Source organism: Ptychodera flava, chromosome 9 (assembly GCF_041260155.1).
Source record: "Ptychodera flava strain L36383 chromosome 9, AS_Pfla_20210202, whole genome shotgun sequence".
In the NCBI taxonomy this organism is placed as follows: domain Eukaryota; kingdom Metazoa; phylum Hemichordata; class Enteropneusta; family Ptychoderidae; genus Ptychodera; species Ptychodera flava.
Window position 1 is genome coordinate 24,527,037 of NC_091936.1, and position 22,210 is coordinate 24,549,246.

Consider the following 22,210-nt stretch of genomic DNA (forward strand, 5'->3'; position numbering starts at 1 on the left):
CTACCGAACATCACGTTAAATTTTATGGATAAAATAGAGTACACAGGCATAATTATGTCGTACAATGATATTCATCGAAAGTTAGGGATACTCATCGAACAGTGTATATCGCCCGGTATAAGGCTTTACTGGTTGGTTGACCCTAAAAATTGAGCGTAAATTTTCCCTTAGGCTATCCGAGATGTCGTCAGATCACTTCATTCATACTGCCAGTGTAAGACTCTTTATTATGCTGACGCTGCTGTAAAACTTATATATGAACAGCCGTGAACTTTATCTCACTCGTCTTACATATGTTCCCTATTTCTCATGAAGTTGTCTTGTATTTACGATGACACGTCATTCTTCACCCATCAAAGAGTGAACATTTGTCTTGTGCTCACGCACATCACCCTTTGCGATCAGAATCAATCATTTAATGTTCTATTTTACAATACATATTTTTAGCTAAAATTGGCAAAATCCCATGGATGTACTGTCTTTGTACTTCTATCATTATTGACAATTAAGCATTGTTGTTTCTAGTTCCCGGTAGAAACTCTCTTTTCTTCATAAATCAGTTGAGTACGTCAAGTCCACCAGATTTGCTCGGAGGTGAGTTTTGTATCATTCCGTTTGTTCAATTCACTTCGACATAAATTGCCGTAACTTTAACATTGCGCAATCATGGTACATAATTTACTGATTGTAAATTATGTGTGATGACTTTAAAGTAAGATACGAAAATGGAATCCAAAAATTGAAGAGATCTTTGTGCAGGCGAATACAGCGTGTATTTGATTTAATAAATGTATGGAGTTCTAGTTACCATGGAGGTATTATCATGTCGTTATTTATGTTTTTTTGAAATCCCCGTATATCGCACGTTTGTTGACCTTGTTTTTCACAAGCATTGAATTGAAAAGTTTGCGGTATACATGATGGTTTGTTAGAGCTTGAAGAGTTGTAGATTTTAAACGTGTTATATTTTCACACACGTTAATTTGTAACGGAAAATTTCCAATTACACGACTATATTTTGTGGAGGGTCTACACTCACAATAATTCAATTCCTCCCAGGGGAGATCGTCTCACAACGAAACGGTAGTTGAGAACGCATTTAGTAGTCAGAAGACTTCGTGGCAGAATTAGCCATCTAACTGCGGATTGGGAAGTCTAAGCATTATGTGGCATCTACCCAGGCAACTTAGGCTGCTACAAGTTTATTCAAGCATACCTTTGTTCAGTCGGAGAATAGCAAATTCTAAAGTCGAATGTCAACTGCATATTACTACCCGCTTATATAAAGAAGTTATCCCATCATTCAATTTGAATGATGATTGTTGTTGAAAGTGACAGTTTATATCGCAGAAAGGAAGATTTTATATATTTTATGTTTATTTGATGAAACCCCCATGGTGAAAATTGACAGAAATACCCTTGATGGTCTATAAAACATGTGTGTTCATTTCTGTTATCATTTAGACTGCGCGATTTTAAATATAGCAAAAGAAAAATACAACGTCGGCGTGTCCCCCTAACTCTGTCCAATCGACCTTTTTCGCCTTTCCTATGTTTGCCCGACGCCGTATTTATAACGGGAAGTAAGTATTTCACACCTTTGTAAGCTCCCCACAAAGAGTAACCTCCAGGGTTTCTGCTTATGTTATTAGTATCATACTGAGTGTTCACCTTGAACGCTCGCCACACTAGCAAAATGCTATAAAAACCTGAATGTGGCAAAAATTCTATTAAAGAGGTTCACAACGCGTGCGAATAAAATTGTTGACGTGAAATTTCGGTTTCGCCAGCCAAAGCTACAAGATTTGCCTATTGATCGAAGCGAGCAATACTTCCTGGTTAAAACCGAGGCAATCCGGAAGCAATGTCCGTCGCGTCAGAGGGCGTATTGGCCACAGTCACTTGTGTTTCCGTGCATGATGGCCGCTGCTGTATGGTATGCATTATGTATACCACACAGCGGCGGTCGTGTATCGAATCACAAGTGACTGTGTAGTGACGCATTTGATGTGTTCGCGCACACTCCAAGCGGCGCTCTCACTTCCGTTTCACTACTGCTCCCGCTTTCACCACTGCAAATGGCGACAAAATGTGATGATTATCTCATTTTTACGAACTTTACTTGATTGCAAATTTCAATAATCCCATGCTCTGTATGGCTATATTTAATTTTCAAAATCAGAAAGTAAAGTATAAAAGATGTCTTTATGTTGGTATCTGTCGTATATTTGCGAAAATCATTGGACCTACTTTTTCAGGGTGAATGTGTCTGATATAATAACGTGATAGTCTAGTCGGAAGGTAGGGTTCCCATGCACCCCATGGATGCACATTTTTGTAATCCTTAGGGTCTCTAGTTAATGAATTTTGATGTTCCCATAATCAAATATTGTCCAATGGGGTTCATTTGGTGCCATCTTGGCCCCCATCTTGGCCGCCATCTTGGATTTCAACAATGGGGTAGGGGTCACATATTTACCGCTCGTCGGAAACAGAAACAATAAAATACTACAAACTTATATTTTTAGAAAGCCCAGATTATTGCCTTTTCATTGATATATAACTTAATGGGGATAAATTAATATTCGAACGTCGATTAGACTTTGTATCGGCCGTATAATCGTAAATTTGCTAAATTTCAAACCCAATAATTAAGTTCCCGTTTCTCCAAACAATTTTTCATAAGGTATTTATATATTTTTTGGAAGAAGTTGGTGCAATAAACAAGAAAAACAACATTAAAAGTATGTGTCTTGAGATTTAGTAGGTGCATGAGCTTGTTTTCTTAATACGTGGTATGCCACATATCCGTATGTAATATCAGAGGTGGAGGTAATGTTTCCCTTTCTGTTTCGAATCATGAATAATGAAACCATAAAAGTGTTAAACGTTTTGAAAGTGCTGAATCGGGCCTTTCTAAACATATATAGTTTTATGGGGAAAAGTCGCATATTGCATTCGCGTCAAATAGGCGATTTTTCGCGATAAAGCTATACATGTTTAGAAAGGCCCTTTCCCGATCTTTCAACCAAAATAACATTTGTATGGTTTCATTATTCATGATTCGAAACAGAAAGGGAAACATTACCCCTACCTCTGATATTACACACGGATATGTGGCATACCACGTATTAAGAAAACAAGCTCATGCACCCACTAAATCTCAATAAACATACTTTTAATGTTGATTTTCTTGTTTATTGCACCAAGTTCTTCCAAAAAATATATAAATACCTCATGAAAAATTGTTTGGAGGAACGGAAACTTAATTATTATGGGCACGATCTTCCCTGAGTAGAAGAAGGTCACAATGGATTTAAATCAGGACAAGCCCGTTTAACAAAGCAGGCGGCGCTTGCAGCATCCTTTAGATTTGACCTTGGCTCACAACAGTAATTTGTTGGCGTGACAAAATTTCATGAAATTCGCTACTTTGAATCAATCCTAACTGGTGTAGCATGCTAAGAAGATAAGCTCACCCATGCTGGACATATGGTATACTTGGTTCAAGTCTGTGAATTTTAAAAAAATAAAATCATTTATAATAATTTATCTTGTGTTTCTCCTATTTCGTACCAACCTATTCGGATTTTGGCAGTCCAGGCCAGGTTTCCCTGCGATTGAATGCATTACCTCTGAGTCTGCGCAGTAGTGAGTTAGTTTCTGCCGGATTCACCGACTTTGACTTCTTGCAAAGTACCGGCGGCGAGACGGACTGTGTACACAGTTACGTCAAGCAAATACAAAATGATTGACAGCTCCCGCCATTATTCTGGCCAAAAGAAGAATGCATGCTAATAAACCTCTGCATATATTAAAAACTTTGCTGTCATCCCCATGCATGTTGTGCAAAGCCACGTAGACGTCGAGTATGTTGAGCGCTAGTCGAATAATGGCATCAAATTCGTAAATCGGCCACATTTTACAACTGATCGGTCGACCGTCGCTAATCATGCAAGATTGTGGAAGAAAATTTGCTGAGTTACATTGAGGGAAAAGATGTCTTCGTCTGCGATTGCTGCATGATCTGCAACTCACATGAGTGTGCAGAAAGGGGTCAAGACTTGCACCGACGGCAAACTCTATTTCTTCACAGGACAATGTCCTTTTTTCATCCTTGAATAACCTGCAACAATTATCGCATTTTGCAACATGGGCCCCACAACAACACAGTTATTTTCACGTGCTTTCTATTCGGTGATACAACAGAGGTCATGCTGACTTTTGAAGGAGTGATCACACTCGACGTTTTGTCTACAACGCCATGGGAGTTTTATGCACGTCTCGCTCGGAATCAAGAGGTCACTCCTCCCAATAGGTAAAATACAGTGATGTTATCTTATGAATAATATATGAGTAAATAAAAACGTCATCTCATGAGTAATTTATTGCAACGCAGATCGTGCAAGAAAGCCAAGTCCGTGATTCCGGGTGAAACTCCCTGTATAGCGTTCACCCCACTCATCACGTCCACTCCATGCCACTCACGCGTTTCAAATGAAAACAGAACAAAAATCATCGCGTTCACTCCAATAAAACATTCACAAATCACAGACTTGAACCAAGTCTAGACATATGGTACATCCATTAATTAGTGGTTCGAAATGATACCGTTGTTATTGTCATTTTCTTTTTGTTTCTTGGACCTGGTAAATTACTAACTAACCTTGAATGACATTGATTATTGGACATGTTTTGATGTCCTTTTGCAGACGAATTGCTTCGAAGCTCATTAAAATGAAGCCTATTTGTGTCATTGTGGTTATTTTACAGTTGGCATTATCACAAAGTAAGTTTACTACTCACTTTCCCCTGTTTCCCCATTAATGGACCCGCCCTGGATTATGAATTGTTTGTATGAGGTTCTAAGCTTATTAAGGTAGTATGCACCTCGAAAGACTAAAATTCTTGCTATTTCATTTCCTAAGAAAAATTTCAAGTATTCTCTCCGCAATTAAGAATGAAAATAACAGGTTACTGTGCAATAATTTGCGTAAGAGAGTAACAAAATTCAAAATGGCCAGCATGCCTGTGTTATGTTTTCGTAGAATTTTCGATTTTCACAGAACTAAGATGGTAAAAACTTTAAACACGTCAAGAGATTCCAAAGCAAAAGCAATAAGTTGTAGATCAGAACATTTATTTGAAAAACTTGGAATGCACATAATGCCAACAGGCGCATTTTACCCAAAATTGCCATTTTGTTCTTTGATTAAAATATACACAAGGTTACATTTACATTGAATTGTTGGCTTTTTGATTGTGATATCCTGTGACTTTGGTAAAAATATATAAAGCTCTTTTTTAAAATTCGATAATCGCTAATTCAAAAATCATGCAATTCTGAGACTCCCGACTCTCCGTTATTTTTTCGCCTAATTAAACTGAAGATTTAGAGAATCTTGGCTGCTGGAAGACACAGGCAATAGGGCTATAGCGACATTAGAAGGACAAGATAACAGACTGGATGGTTCCTATCATACAAGGACTGATCCTATTACAAAGTGTAGAGATGCTGCACTCTCGCGTGGCTTTTCAGTCTTCGCAATACAAAATGGCGGATGGTGTGCATCAAGTATTATTGCTCAAGATACCTACCAGAAATACGGCTCAGTAACCAACTGCGCCAATGATGGCGAAGGTGGAGCATTGGCAAATCAGGTTTACAGAATACCAAATGCCCCTGGTGAGTTGACAGTTTTTTCATCTCTACTGTTACAAAAGGAAGCCAAGAGCACTTTAATGAATTATCGTTTGTGTGACATATATTAGCTGGCCTGTCTGTCTGTCTGTCTGTCTGTCTGTCTGTCTGTCTGTCTGTCTGTCTGTCTGTCTGTCTGTCTGTCTCTGTCTGTCTGTCTGTCTGTACGTACGTGCGTATGTATGTATGTATGTATGTATGTATGTATGTATGTATGTATGTATGTATGTATGTATGTATGTATGTATGTATGTATGTATGTATGTATGTATGTATGTATGTATGTATGTATGTATGTATGTATGTATGTATGTATGTATGTATGTATGTATGTATGTATCTATACTATGTATATACTTACGTACGTGTGAGATTTGAATGTTGCTGTCTAGGGGAAATGGATGATAGTAAAGTCGAAATCTTGTCGTACAGGGGAAATGGATGATAGTAAAGTCGAAATCTTGTCGTACAGTATTGTGGAAGGTTACCATTAGAGTCAAGTTCGTGGAAAATATACAGATACTGATCAGAACTCCATGGCTTGTGGACGGGTCACGGTTACAAAAAATTGTGACAACTTAGCTCGGTTAGTCTTTGAAGGTTAGGGAGTTAACTAGTTACAATGTACCGTACTTTGTGAGCTCGAATTCGATCGACGATTTACTGGATTAGTAGGACTTGTAATTTTGCGACATAGTAGGAATTTAATCATGAAGTCATAATTTATGCTAAGTCACACCGTTTCGCTTTTATAACGTTTTCCAACTTGAAACTTTCATTATATCATTAATTGATTGATAATAAAAAGTAATGCGGTTCAATATTATCAATCTCATCAGTTTCGGACTTACAGAATCTCGGATGTTGGACAGACACAGGCAACAGAGCGATACCAACATTAGAGGGAAAAGACGACAGACTTGATGGTTCTTACCCTTCGAGGAAAGATCCAATCAAAAGTGCAAGGAGGCTGCATTGTCACGTGGATTTGCGATATTTGCTGTTCAAAATGGCGGATGGTGTGCATCGAGTGCAGATGCGGAAAATACGTATCAAAAGTACGGTCGGTCTAACAACTGTGGTGGCGATGGTGAAGGCGGTGGATTGGCCAATCAGGTTTACAGAATAAAGAATGTTCCTGGTAAGTCTTTATGTTTTCACATTATCGGTAGCACTGAAAAGGAGGAACAAGGGAGATCAGAAGCATTTGCCAGTTTTGAGTGGTCTTTCAAACATTGCTACTACAGTCAAAAATACTGGTGAGGGATGCTTGAGGAATTGCCATTGAAATGCAGTTTTCAATACCCCCCAAAAAATGTCAAATCCCCCATCTATATGCTAAAATTTTTTCCAGTACTCTAAAAGTCTGTCATATAGCCAATCATTTTTAGTAATGTACGCGCAGAAAAAATAAAACATATCGCACACTGGCAGTTCTGCGCACATATGTTCGACACTACCTTTTTATGACTTACGCATAAATATTCTATATGGTTACAGAAATGTTGTCAGCATTTTGTATTCCTAAGAAAATGGCCTCACGTGATATTGACATGTTGCATTTTCTGATGGATCATAAGAGATTAGATTATCCAGTCATTTCTAACCAGTATAGCATCTGTTTAAACAGTCAAAGCAAGACAATACCGGTTAATTCAAGCTTGGGAATGTAACAGACAGTGAATCTCAGAAAATTGTAAAGGGAATAAGTATAGAAACGAAGTGTAATCTTGGAGGTGACTATCTGTCAGGTTGATTACTACCAGTCAAAGTTAAAAGGCAGTTACATATTTATTTCAGAGTTTATTCAACCACAATAACGTATTTCTTTTAAGACGTATTCTCGTTGATTAGACTGTTTTTGTTTCCTTTAAACTTACCATTGAATAAGATGGTTATCTTTCATAGAGTTTCACCTCAACACCGCCTAAAATAAGGTACTCCACATGAACATTTTATGGCCTCTGAAAACTGTAAGCAAGTTGGCATTTTTGTAGTAGCATTATTTCTCATTAAATTTAGCAAAATTTCGGCACATACCCCAATATTTCAAGGCAGCCATTTCTCCCAATCACTCCTGTGAGTATTGAAGTCATACGAACGAAAGGTTACTGTGCAATAATTTGCGTAAGAGAGTAACAAAATTCAAAATGGCCAGCATGCCTGTGTTATGTTTTCGTAGAATTTTCGATTTTCACAGAACTAAGATGGTAAAAACTTTAAACACGTCAAGAGATTCCAAAGCAAAGCAATAAGTTGTAGATCAGAACATTTATTTGAAAAACTTGGAATGCACATAATGCCCACAGGCGCATTTTACCTAAAATTGCCATTTTGTTCTTTGATTAAAATATACACAAGGTTACATTTACATTGAATTGTTGGCTTTTTGATTGTGATATCCTGTGACTTTGGTAAAATATATAAAGCTCTTTTTTAAAATTCGATAATCGCTAATTCAAAATCATGCAATTCTGAGACTCCCGACTCTCCGTTATTTTTTCGCCTAATTAAACTGAAGATTTAGAGAATCTTGGCTGCTGAAAGACACAGGCAATAGGGCTATAGCGACATTAGAAGGACAAGATAACAGACTGGATGGTTCCTATCATACAAGGACTGATCCTATTACAAAGTGTAGAGATGCTGCACTCTCGCGTGGCTTTTCAGTCTTCGCAATACAAGATGGCGGATGGTGTGCATCAAGTATTATTGCTCAAGATACCTACCAGAAATACGGCTCAGTAACCAACTGCGCCAATGATGGCGAAGGTGGAGCATTGGCAAATCAGGTTTACAGAATACCAAATGCCCCTGGTGAGTTGACAGTTTTTTCATCTCTACTGTTACAAAAGGAAGCCAAGAGCACTTTAATGAATTATCGTTTGTGTGACATATATTAGCTGGCCTGTCTGTCTGTCTGTCTGTCTGTCTGTCTGTCTGTCTGTCTGTCTGTCTGTCTGTCTGTCTGTCTGTCTGTCTGTCTGTCTGTCTGTACGTACGTGCGTACGTATGTATGTATGTATGTATGTATGTATGTATGTATGTATGTATGTATGTATGTATGTATGTATGTATGTATGTATGTATGTATGTATGTATGTATGTATGTATGTATGTATGTATGTATGTATGTATGTATGTATGTATGTATGTATGTATGTATCTATACTATGTATATACTTACGTACGTGTGAGATTTGAATGTTGCTGTCTAGGGGAAATGGATGATAGTAAAGTCGAAATCTTGTCGTACAGTATTGTGAAATGGATGATAGTAAAGTCGAAATCTTGTCGTACAGTATTGTGGAGGTTACCATTAGAGTCAAGTTCGTGGAAAATATACAGATACTGATCAGAACTCCATGGCTTGTGGACGGGTCACGGTTACAAAAAATTGTGACAACTTAGCTCGGTTAGTCTTTTGAAGGTTAGGGATTTAACAAGGTTACAATGTACCGTACTTTGTGAGCTCGAATTCGATCGACGATTTACTGGATTAGTAGGACTTGTAATTTTGCGACATAGTAGGAATTTAATCATGAAGTCATAATTTATGCTAAGTCACACCGTTTCGCTTTTATAACGTTTTCCAACTTGAAACTTTCATTATATCATTAATTGATTGATAATAAAAAGTAATGCGGTTTCAATATTATCAATCTCATCAGTTTCGGACTTACAGAATCTCGGATGTTGGACAGACACAGGCAACAGAGCGATACCAACATTAGAGGGAAAAGACGACAGACTTGATGGTTCTTACCCTTCGAGGAAAGATCCAATCAAAAAGTGCAAGGAGGCTGCATTGTCACGTGGATTTGCGATATTTGCTGTTCAAAATGGCGGATGGTGTGCATCGAGTGCAGATGCGGAAAATACGTATCAAAAGTACGGTCGGTCTAACACTGTGGTGGCGATGGTGAAGGCGGTGGATTGGCCAATCAGGTTTACAGAATAAAGAATGTTCCTGGTAAGTCTTTATGTTTTCACATTATCGGTAGCACTGAAAAGGAGGAACAAGGGAGATCAGAAGCATTTGCCAGTTTTGAGTGGTCTTTCAAACATTGCTACTACAGTCAAAAATACTGGTGAGGATGCTTGAGGAATTGCCATTGAAATGCAGTTTTCAATACCCCCCAAAAAATGTCAAATCCCCCATCTATATGCTAAAATTTTTTCCAGTACTCTAAAAGTCTGTCATATAGCCAATCATTTTTAGTAATGTACGCGCAGAAAAAATAAAACATATCGCACACTGGCAGTTCTGCGCACATATGTTCGACACTACCTTTTTATGACTTACGCATAAATATTCTATATGGTTACAGAAATGTTGTCAGCATTTTGTATTCCTAAGAAAATGGCCTCACGTGATATTGACATGTTGCATTTTCTGATGGATCATAAGAGATTAGATTATTCAGTCATTTCTAACCAGTATAGCATCTGTTTAAACAGTCAAAGCAAGACAATACCGGTTAATTCAAGCTTGGGATGTAACAGACAGTGAATCTCAGAAAAATGTAAAGGGAATAAGTATAGAAACGAAGTGTAATCTTGGAGGTGACTATCTGTCAGGTTGATTACTACCAGTCAAAGTTAAAAGGCAGTTACTATTTATTTCAGAGTTTATTCAACCACAATAACGTATTTTTTTTAAGACGTATTCTCGTTGATTAGACTGTTTCTGTTTCCTTTAAACTTACCGTTGAATAAGATGGTTATCTTTCATAGAGTTTCACCTCAACACCGCCTAAAATAAGGTACTCCACATGAACATTTTATGGCCTCTGAAAACTGTAAGCAAGTTGGCATTTTTGTAGTAGCATTATTTCTCATTAAATTTAGCAAAATTTCGGCACATAACCCAATATTTCAAGGCAGCCATTTCTCCCAATCACTCCTGTGAGTATTGAAGTCATACAAACGAAAGGTTACTGTGCAATAATTTGCGTAAGAGAGTAACAAAATTCAAAATGGCCAGCATGCCTGTGTTATGTTTTCGTAGAATTTTCGATTTTCACAGAACTAAGATGGTAAAAACTTTAAACACGTCAAGAGATTCCAAAGCAAAAGCAATAAGTTGTAGATCAGAACATTTATTTGAAAAACTTGGAATGCACATAATGCCCACAGGCGCATTTTACCTAAAATTGCCATTTTGTTCTTTGATTAAAATATACACAAGGTTACATTTACATTGAATTGTTGGCTTTTTGATTGTGATATCCTGTGACTTTGGTAAAATATATAAAGCTCTTTTTAAAATTCGATAATCGCTAATTCAAAAATCATGCAATTCTGAGACTCCCGACTCTCCGTTATTTTTTCGCCTAATTAAACTGAAGATTTAGAGAATCTTGGCTGCTGGAAAGACACAGGCAATAGGGCTATAGCGACATTAGAAGGACAAGATAACAGACTGGATGGTTCCTATCATACAAGGACTGATCCTATTACAAAGTGTAGAGATGCTGCACTCTCGCGTGGCTTTTCAGTCTTCGCAATACAAAATGGCGGATGGTGTGCATCAAGTATTATTGCTCAAGATACCTACCAGAAATACGGCTCAGTAACCAACTGCGCCAATGATGGCGAAGGTGGAGCATGGGCAAATCAGGTTTACAGAATACCAAATGCCCCTGGTGAGTTGACAGTTTTTTCATCTCTACTGTTACAAAAGGAAGCCAAGAGCACTTTAATGAATTATCGTTTGTGTAACATATATTAGCTGGCCTGTCTGTCTGTCTGTCTGTCTGTCTGTCTGTCTGTCTGTCTGTCTGTCTGTCTGTCTGTCTGTCTGTATGTCTGTCTGTCTGTCTGTCTGTCTGTCTGTCTGTCTGTCTGTCTGTCTGTCTGTACGTACGTACGTATGTATGTATGTATGTATGTATGTATGTATGTATGTATGTATGTATGTATGTATGTATGTATGTATGTATGTATGTATGTATGTATGTATGTATGTATGTATGTATGTATGTATGTATGTATGTATGTATGTATGTATGTATGTATGTATGTATGTATGTATGTATGTATCTATACTATGTATATACTTACGTACGTGTGAGATTTGAATGTTGCTGTCTAGGGGAAATGGATGATAGTAAAGTCGAAATCTTGTCGTACAGGGGAAATGGATGATAGTAAAGTCGAAATCTTGTCGTACAGTATTGTGGAAGGTTACCATTAGAGTCAAGTTCGTGGAAAATATACAGATACTGAGCAGAACTCCATGGCTTGTGGACGGGTCACGGTTACAAAAAATTGTGACAACTTAGCTCGGTTAGTCTTTTGAAGGTTAGGGATTTAACAAGGTTACAATGTACCGTACTTTGTGAGCTCGAATTCGATCGAAGATTTACTGGATTAGTAGGACTCGTAATTTTGCGACATAGTAGGAATTTAATCATGAAGTCATAATTTATGCTAAGTCACACCGTTTCGCTTTTATAACGTTTTCCAACTTGAAACTTTCATTATATCATTAATTGATTGATAATAAAAAGTAATGCGATTCAATATTATCAATCTCATCAGTTTCGGACTTACAGAATCTCGGATGTTGGACAGACACAGGCAACAGAGCGATACCAACATTAGAGGGAAAAGACGACAGACTTGATGGTTCTTACCCTTCGAGGAAAGATCCAATCAAAAAGTGCAAGGAGGCTGCATTGTCACGTGGATTTGCGATATTTGCTGTTCAAAATGGCGGATGGTGTGCATCGAGTGCAGATGCGGAAAATACGTATCAAAAGTACGGTCGGTCTAACAACTGTGGTGGCGATGGTGAAGGCGGTGGATGGGCCAATCAGGTTTACAGAATAAAGAATGTTCCTGGTAAGTCTTTATGTTTTCACATTATCGGTAGCACTGAAAAGGAGGAACAAGGGAGATCAGAAGCATTTGCCAGTTTTGAGTGGTCTTTCAAACATTGCTACTACAGTCAAAAATAATGGTGACGGATGTTTGAGGAATTGCCATTGAAATGCAGTTTTCAATACCCCCCAAAAATGTCAAATCCCCCATCTATATGATAAAAATTTTTCCAGTACTCTAAAAGTCTGTCATATAGCCAATCATTTTTAGTAATGTACGCGCAGAAAAAATAAAACATATCGCACACTGGCAGTTCTGCGCACATATGTTCGACACTACCTTTTTATGACTTACGCATAAATATTCTATATGGTTACAGAAATGTTGTCAGCATTTTGTATTCCTAAGAAAATGGCCTCACGTGATATTGACATGTTGCATTTTCTGATGGATCATAAGAGATTAGATTATTCAGTCATTTCTAACCAGTATAGCATCTGTTTAAACAGTCAAAGCAAGACAATACCGGTTAATTCAAGCTTGGGAATGTAACAGACAGTGAATCTCAGAAAATTGTAAAGGGAATAAGTATAGAAACGAAGTGTAATCTTGGAGGTGACTATCTGTCAGGTTGATTACTACCAGTCAAAGTTAAAAGGCAGTTACTATTTATTTCAGAGTTTATTCAACCACAATAACGTATTTCTTTTAAGACGTATTCTCGTTGATTAGACTGTTTCTGTTTCCTTTAAACTTACCGTTGAATAAGATGGTTATCTTTCATAGAGTTTCACCTCAACACCGCCTAAAATAAGGTACTCCACATGAACATTTTATGGCCTCTGAAAACTGTAAGCAAGTTGGCATTTTTGTAGTAGCATTATTTCTCATTAAATTTAGCAAAATTTCGGCACATACCCCAATATTTCAAGGCAGCCATTTCTCCCAATCACTCCTGTGAGTATTGAAGTCATACAAACGAAAGGTTACTGTGCAATAATTTGCGTAAGAGAGTAACAAAATTCAAAATGGCCAGCATGCCTGTGTTATGTTTTCGTAGAATTTTCGATTTTCACAGAACTAAGATGGTAAAAACTTAAACACGTCAAGAGATTCCAAAGCAAAAGCAATAAGTTGTAGATCAGAACATTTATTTGAAAAACTTGGAATGCACATAATGCCCACAGGCGCATTTTACCTAAAATTGCCATTTTGTTCTTTGATTAAAATATACACAAGGTTACATTTACATTGAATTGTTGGCTTTTTGATTGTGATATCCTGTGACTTTGGTAAAAATATATAAAGCTCTTTTTTAAAATTCGATAATCGCTAATTCAAAAATCATGCAATTCTGAGACTCCCGACTCTCCGTTATTTTTTCGCCTAATTAAACTGAAGATTTAGAGAATCTTGGCTGCTGGAAAGACACAGGCAATAGGGCTATAGCGACATTAGAAGGACAAGATAACAGACTGGATGGTTCCTATCATACAAGGACTGATCCTATTACAAAGTGTAGAGATGCTGCACTCTCGCGTGGCTTTTCAGTCTTCGCAATACAAAATGGCGGATGGTGTGCATCAAGTATTATTGCTCAAGATACCTACCAGAAATACGGCTCAGTAACCAACTGCGCCAATGATGGCGAAGGTGGAGCATTGGCAAATCAGGTTTACAGAATACCAAATGCCCCTGGTGAGTTGACAGTTTTTTCATCTCTACTGTTACAAAAGGAAGCCAAGAGCACTTTAATGAATTATCGTTTGTGTGACATATATTAGCTGGCCTGTCTGTCTGTCTGTCTGTCTGTCTGTCTGTCTGTCTGTCTGTCTGTCTGTCTGTCTGTCTGTCTGTCTGTCTGTCTGTCTGTCTGTCTGTCTGTCTGTCTGTCTGTCTGTCTGTCTGTACGTACGTGCGTGCGTACGTGCGTATGTATGTATGTATGTATGTATGTATGTATGTATGTATGTATGTATGTATGTATGTATGTATGTATGTATGTATGTATGTATGTATGTATGTATGTATGTATGTATGTATGTATGTATGTATGTATGTATGTATGTATCTATACTATGTATATACTTACGTACGTGTGAGATTTGAATGTTGCTGTCTAGGGGAAATGGATGATAGTAAAGTCGAAATCTTGTCGTCTAGGGGAAATGGATGATAGTAAAGTCGAAATCTTGTCGTACAGTATTGTGGAAGGTTACCATTAGAGTCAAGTTCGTGGAAAATATACAGATACTGATCAGAACTCCATGGCTTGTGGACGGGTCACGGTTACAAAAAATTGTGACAACTTAGCTCGGTTAGTCTTTTGAAGGTTAGGGATTTAACAAGGTTACAATGTACCGTACTTTGTGAGCTCGAATTCGATCGACGATTTACTGGATTAGTAGGACTTGTAATTTTGCGACATAGTAGGAATTTAATCATGAAGTCATAATTTATGCTAAGTCACACCGTTTCGCTTTATAACGTTTTCCAACTTGAAACTTTCATTATATCATTAATTGATTGATAATAAAAAGTAATGCGGTTCAATATTATCAATCTCATCAGTTTCGGACTTACAGAATCTCGGATGTTGGACAGACACAGGCAACAGAGCGATACCAACATTAGAGGGGAAAGACGACCGTCTTGATGGTTCTTACCCTTCCAGGAAAGATCCAATCAGGAAGTGCAAGGAAGCTGCATTGTCACGTGGATATACGACATTTGCTGTTCAAAATGGTGGATGGTGTGCATCTAGTGCTGATGCAGAGAACACGTATGAAAAGTACGGTCAGTCTAACAACTGCGCTGGAGATGGTGAAGGCGGTGGGTGGGCCAATCAGGTTTATCGAGTGATTGATACATCTGGTAAGCTTTATTTGTATTTTAACAAAGCATACTGAAAAAAGACGAATCTCATTTATGTATTCCTGTTAGAAATAGTTTTAATCTGTTTGATATGCCGTTCAGAATTGGTCACTTGCAAAAGGAGATGTTCATTATAGGTCTACACTAATTATTTCAAATCTACACATAATAAAAGAATGCATCATGCATGTAACCATATGTGCAAAAACATACATAAATGCATGCATAGATACATAAATACATAGATAAATAGATACATAGATACATACATACATACATACAGACAGACAGACAGACAGACAGACACCCACCCACCCACCAACCCCCCCACACACATACATAAATACATACATACATACATATATATAATATACTTACATACATACATACTCTTTTCAGTTCCTACAGGCCGAACTTTAATGATGCTGTACTGTGGCAAATGTTTACGTCAATTTATTCATATTACGGTGTATTTTTTCGACAGTACAACCAACGGAACCGCATATTCCATCTTCTCCCCCGACCTCTGAACAACCGGTTACAACAACAGCTGCTATTGGTAAGAATTCAAATGTCATACTGAAAATCTCTTCTCCTTTGCTATTTACGGACTTACGTAATCTCGAAATATTTTACATGTTTTAATGCGTTGCTTTTGGCCATGGACACTTAAGACTAATGTCCTCTTTGTTATTGCATTATAAGTAAGAATAAATCTGTATGTATTACAAATGCATTTTACCATAAATCGTTGACCTCCGCCACAAATAAGATATTAACATGACCTTTTCACATATTTAAAATTGCAATTACAATTTAACATATTAATTTCAAAAGAGAAACAACGTCATAGGAACTCTCACATCAAGAAAATAAACGAATGAAATCTCTATGATCTGTTACTGCGGCTGTATTTGACAATGTATAAGACGATCACGTGACAGTGATTACACAATGTGGACAGTAAGCCAGCGATTTGTGCACTTTTGCAAAATGCGTTATTTGAACCACAGTCACTCGTGACAGACATTATATCATTATAAATATTTCTTCCGAATGCTTCCATAACGGTGCAAACTACAGTCGAAGATCAGAGTAAGTAACTTTTGTTTGCTTAGACTTGCCTCAGCTGCTTGACTTGACAGGGTTGTATGAACAAATGTACTTCCCACACAAATAACTTGTGCTCCTCACTTTGTTTGCTTATTTCATTGTTAAAACAAAACAATTAGAAAACCATATAATGAAGTTTGTAAGAAGGAAAGTTCTTATTTTTATTATGATTCGCATGCTTTGACATACATACTAATATAAAACTACCTATCAAAGTGGTGGTTGCCACATTGGCGAGCATCGTCGCTCGCTTACAAACTGTTGACATATTTGTAACCATTTAAAACTTGTTTTTACCGAATTAGCTACACAAATATACACCTTGACTGCATGCCAACAATTGTAAATTCATCGTGCGAAATGCCTTAATTTCACAGCGATGCTAACATAGAAAATCTCTTTTCTGATTGTAGCTACGGACATTCCAACATTGGCACGTAAGTTACTTTGTAAACTGGATACATATCGTATGAGGCTAAACAGATACCGTATGAAATGATGAATAGGATGATGGTGGCTGTTGGGATGCTGTTTTCGATTGTTTTGTTGTTCTTCGTGTGTTTTGGTGTTGATGGTGATGGTAGAAGCAGCATAAAAAGTATTTAAAACAGTTGCTGAAGATATAGTTGTAAGAAGTAGTCTTTAGTTTTCGACAAATTGTTTTTCATACAAACGCTGGAGATTTACAAACCTTTAACAGAAAAATACAAACTACAATGTTGATTATACATTTTGTCATTTCCTGGTAAATAATCCCAAAATATACAAAGAGAGGCGAAATGTGTACGATGTTTACTTCAAACCAACAAAGTTTGTAGTGAAGTGTTTCTAATGGACAACTGTTGGGAGCTGCAGCAAAGGTAGCACTAGTAGTAATGGTTGCAGTAACGTCATTACAAGTGGTAGTGCTTGTAGTAGTTGTTAGCCACAAAGTTTAAAAACCCAAAGTTTAATTTATTTTTTTGTAATTACTGAAAACGTTTTGTCTTAAAAATGTATTGGAGATGACAATGTTGTTGTAAACATACCATAACTTACATTTTAGCGTGCGAGTATCCTGTTGATCTGAAAAATGTTGCACGTGGCAAACCTACCTATCAGACGTCAGACAAACCCAGACAGGATGGTGGATCAGAAAAGGCAGTAGATGGAAACAAAAACAGTAACCTGAAAGCTGGGAAATCTTGCACCTGGACTGATAAGGAATACCAACCGAGATGGGAAGTGGATTTAGGAGCATCCTATGGTATCTATGAAGTTGTTATAACTAATCGACAAGACTGCTGCAGTAAGTATTTTTCTGTATGTTGTCGTGCAAACATTTAGATTAATAGTTCTTAGATGCAGTTTTCTGCAGAGAGAGAGAGAGAGAGAGAGAGAGAGAGAGAGAGAGAGAGAGAGAGAGAGAGAGAGAGAGAGAGAGAGATGGGTGGAGTGGACGGGTAAAGGAACGGAGAGAGGCCTGAATATAGGGCCACTGAAACCGGTGGACTAATAAGAAAAAGACCACATCATCACAAAACGAAAAAAGTACTTTTTCAGGCTTCTGTTTTTCCCCCTTTGAAAGCTATACACTACTTGATCAATTTTATTGGGATTTGGTATAGATTTGTATTTAAAAATATCAAAATACGTGATCAACATAATTTGGATAATGGATGATGATGGTGTTTTGGTCACGGTTGAACATCATACATACATACATACATACATACATACATACATACATACATACATACATACATACATACATGCATACATGCGTGCGTGCGTGCGTGCGTGCGTGCGTGCGTGCGTGCGTGCGTGCGTGCGTGCGTGCGTGCGTGCGTGCGTGCGTGCGTGCGTGCGTGCGTGCGTGCGTGCGTGCGTGCGTGCGTGCGTGCGTACGTACGTACGTGCGTGCGTGCGTGCGTGCGTGCGTGCGTGCGTGCATGCATGCATGCATGCATGCATGCATGCATACATACATACATACATACATACATACATACATACATACATACATACATACATACATACATACATACATACATACATACATACATACATACATACATACATACATACATACATACATACATACATACACTTATACAACAAGTGTCATTACAATACGTTTGTTGAAGCGTTTGACTTGGGTTTCCTACTACTGCTAAGCTTAACTATATTGGAACAGCACATGGGGAAGTATTTTTCCCTTTGCAGACTATTTCCTTATGATTGATTTATTGCTGTTTAGGATGCAAAATCAAGCAGTGACTTTGAAAGATACTTCTCTATAGAAATGGTACTGCAGCACTGAGCTCTGTGTTGACGTATAACGGTAACCCCTATAGAAGCATGTAGTTGTAGGAATGTGATTGCTATATGGGAAAACTGTTAACTAAAGCAAACTGAATTTTATGATGATTATCTTATTTTCGTTGAACTTTCAAAAAAACCGTTTGGAATTCGAAGTGTACGAAGTGTACGCAGTCGGAAAAACGTCAATATTTACTCCTCAGTCCGGCTAACCCCAGAACGACATTACTCTTTTCAGGTTGTCGTATTAAAAATGCTGAGATCCGTGTTGGTGATAACGAAAACTTTGAAGAAAATCCTGTTTGTGGGATGATGGTTATTGGCAAGATGTCCAGAGAGGAGACAATCACAATAAGATGTGGCTGTGAGACCCCGATGAGAGGGCGCTATGTCTCTATTCAGCTAGTTGACAAAGAACAGATACTGCATTTGTGCGAGGTCGAGGTTATGGCCGGATAAATGGTTATCATGGTTACATGCATTCAAATAGTTGGCGTCGAGATGACTTATCTATTGTTGGGAACTGATGAATAGAACTAGTTGTTGTCTTGCTTTCCAGCTCTTGCACAATAATTCTAGTTAGGTCTACCGCTAGTAAAGCACATAGCAGCGGGAGGCGAAGCTTTGCTTCTCACCATGACTGTCCTAATATAAATCAAGTGGAGTATTTGAGTTGTAAAATTTTTCATATGCATAAGCGAAGCAACGAGGCCTGGAAATTGAGATTTATCTGCTCCTCATTCTGAAACTTTCTTTATTGTTTCCTTTAATCTTTAATTTTTGGTGTTACACGACTAATAAATACCTGGGAATCATGTTACGGTATGACATGTGTGTTTATGTACAAGGTGAGTGTAAGAATGGAAGTATTACGAATGTTTGTCTATTGATCATCTGATTTTAGGCAATTATTGTAGCATGAGGGCGAAATCTTACTGTGATTACATTGGTAAAGTAATTTGGACACTTTACTGTTTTCCTATTGACTTTGCAAAGAAGTGTTGGAAAACCTCGGCTATGAAACTGTTACACGCGCTTTTCACAGCCCCTTCATAATAAGATAGAGGCAAGTTTGTAAGTTGATGAAATTAACTTTATTTAAACTTTGCAATATGATTGCATATAAATTGACACTCTTTTGCATGAAGAAATAAAATGTGTATATTTTGTAAACCTTTTTGATTAACGTACACTATCGATAAAATATAGAGACCTGTTCTTTTATGCGTCCACGATGTAGCTCTAAGTGATTTCTTTGTTTGTTTTGAGTACCAACCAACATAGCTTTACTTTGGCAAAGATGTCTAACTAAACCAGAGCAGGTGAATAGTACACATACATATTAACCTTTACTGCTTCGGACAACATCTCCACACTTAACGCGACAGCCAAATGGTCAGGTATTGTGAGAGACAGTGTTGACATCGCTTTGCCGGAGGTCGAAACATGCTACCACAGTGAGTAAGATTAAAAATCATTGGTGACCTACAGGCGAAACAGGTGTTTATTTAGAGAAACATGTTGCATATGCGCACGTTGCAAGCCCTAAAAGGGACAAAGTCGGCTATTTTTTATGAATTTTGTTTGATACGAGATACTACTTATATTGTTTGACATGTTGAAAGATACTAAATGAATGGGTTACCATGCATATAAATGTTCATGACCATTTATTCATTTTCGCGATATCGTGGCTAAAACCGGAGTCTAATATATACATGGTCACCCAGAGCCCATTCAACAAAGATCCACATAACTGGTCATCAGCAGATCGTGTCGAAAAACTCCGAATAACAAGAAAGGCAAAGACTTTATTTACGTGGGAAGGTGTTGGACTGCTGCCCTGGTTTATAGTCTAGTAGCAGTTTATGTCAGGTCACTATTCCTCCTCTCATCACTGACATTAACAATTACATCAGATACAAGCTAAAGAGCGTCACTCTACCCTAGACATTGAACACTTGTCCAAGATATGCAAACAACTTCAATGACAGTGTAATACAAATAAGAAAAAAATCTCATTGGAACACATTCAGTCAACACAAAATCGTCTACGCGTGAAGGGGCGATGCAGATATAACAAGTCATTGTCAATGACATAGTCCCATATAGGTCAATAAATTTGGAAAACGTCGACAGAAATCACTGTGAAGTAAAATTGGTCCGTTGAAAGCATATCCTGAAAATGGCCGGAAAGTATTGACCTTTCACTGATATACATATGCACTATTGATGTACCAAGTACGATTGGATTCACTTAAGCAAAATGTGTATAATGGCTCAGTAATGGATGTGGCTATTATGTTATGAGAGCAGGTATAAAAAAGTCAGAACAAAATGGCCGTTTATTTGATTGTATCCCGAAGAAATTGGCATGCATATATAAGATCAACTGTACAAGATGATTTCTATATTTCCTCTGATTATTCACAGTCTATCATCGCTCACCTTAAATAACGTAGCCTGCCTTACGTAAGACGTATGTTGTTATAAATAAACGGGAACTTTACAGGAACTTTTTATGTTCAGAATTTTGTGGCAACATAGCATGCATGTTCATCCGCGGGTCTCTTAATTATACAAACTTCTAATGCTGATAATATCAAGCACTCGATGAAAATAATGGATTATATTTTTCAGCATGGCTTGCAAAAACAATCGCTCTTTCCGGAAAACATGTTGGAAATTGATTTCTTTGCAGTCGACCAGTTTGACAAGTTTCTTTCTCATAGCAGATAGTAGGGAAAAAATCATATGGCCAAATTTTCACCATATTCCCGAGAGACAATTTGCAAGAAGTCCGGCCGACGGCCATGGAGTAGATTTGCTCTCTCTTTACCAGTCTGCGGAGGGCTATAGGAGATAACCCCATGTGGTGAGGACAGGGCAGTTTGGAGCAATTGTAATGCACAAAGGCTTAGTTTTCTGTGTTTTAAAAGGGGAAAAGTCGAGTGGATTGTCAGTTGGAAAACATCTTTCGACATACTTTCACAAGTTATGCTTTCTTCCTGCCCATGTGATTTTAGAGACGTAATAGCCGATTTGAAGTAAAGTAGAAGAAGTAATGACGCTCTGATCTTTATAATTTATCAATCGCGAATGTTTGTGTAGCGTGCTATGTATCCTTTGGCAGCATGATTAGATAGCGAAAGTGCCGACATTTGAACCTTTGAAGCGGCATATACAACTCACAACATATAGTTATGAAATTTGCCGGACTTGTCCCTGTTTATCAACCTTGCCAGCGTTTTATGTGGGTTAATGTATCAGAAATACAACCTGGCAATAGACTACTTATAACATTAGAATGAAATTCACATCAAGAATCCTTCACTTATCACACAGTTTTCAGTTTAATTTCTTTACCCTCCAGTGTTGATTTAGCAGTCAGTC

The 22,210-nt window shown here is 37.7% G+C and overlaps 1 protein-coding gene across 1 annotated transcript in view; it reads left to right on the plus strand.

Annotated features, from left to right (window-relative positions):
- The window catches only part of LOC139140461 (uncharacterized), a 95,903-nt gene that overhangs the window by 19,022 nt on the left and 54,671 nt on the right, over positions 1-22,210 (plus strand). Inside the window, exons 2-4 of the mRNA XM_070709749.1 lie at positions 4,713-4,789; positions 11,053-11,349; positions 12,248-12,550. Of these exons, the coding sequence (XP_070565850.1) occupies positions 4,738-4,789; positions 11,053-11,349; positions 12,248-12,550 (652 nt within the window). The 5' untranslated portion in view covers positions 4,713-4,737. The remainder of the gene's footprint in view (positions 1-4,712; positions 4,790-11,052; positions 11,350-12,247; positions 12,551-22,210) is intronic.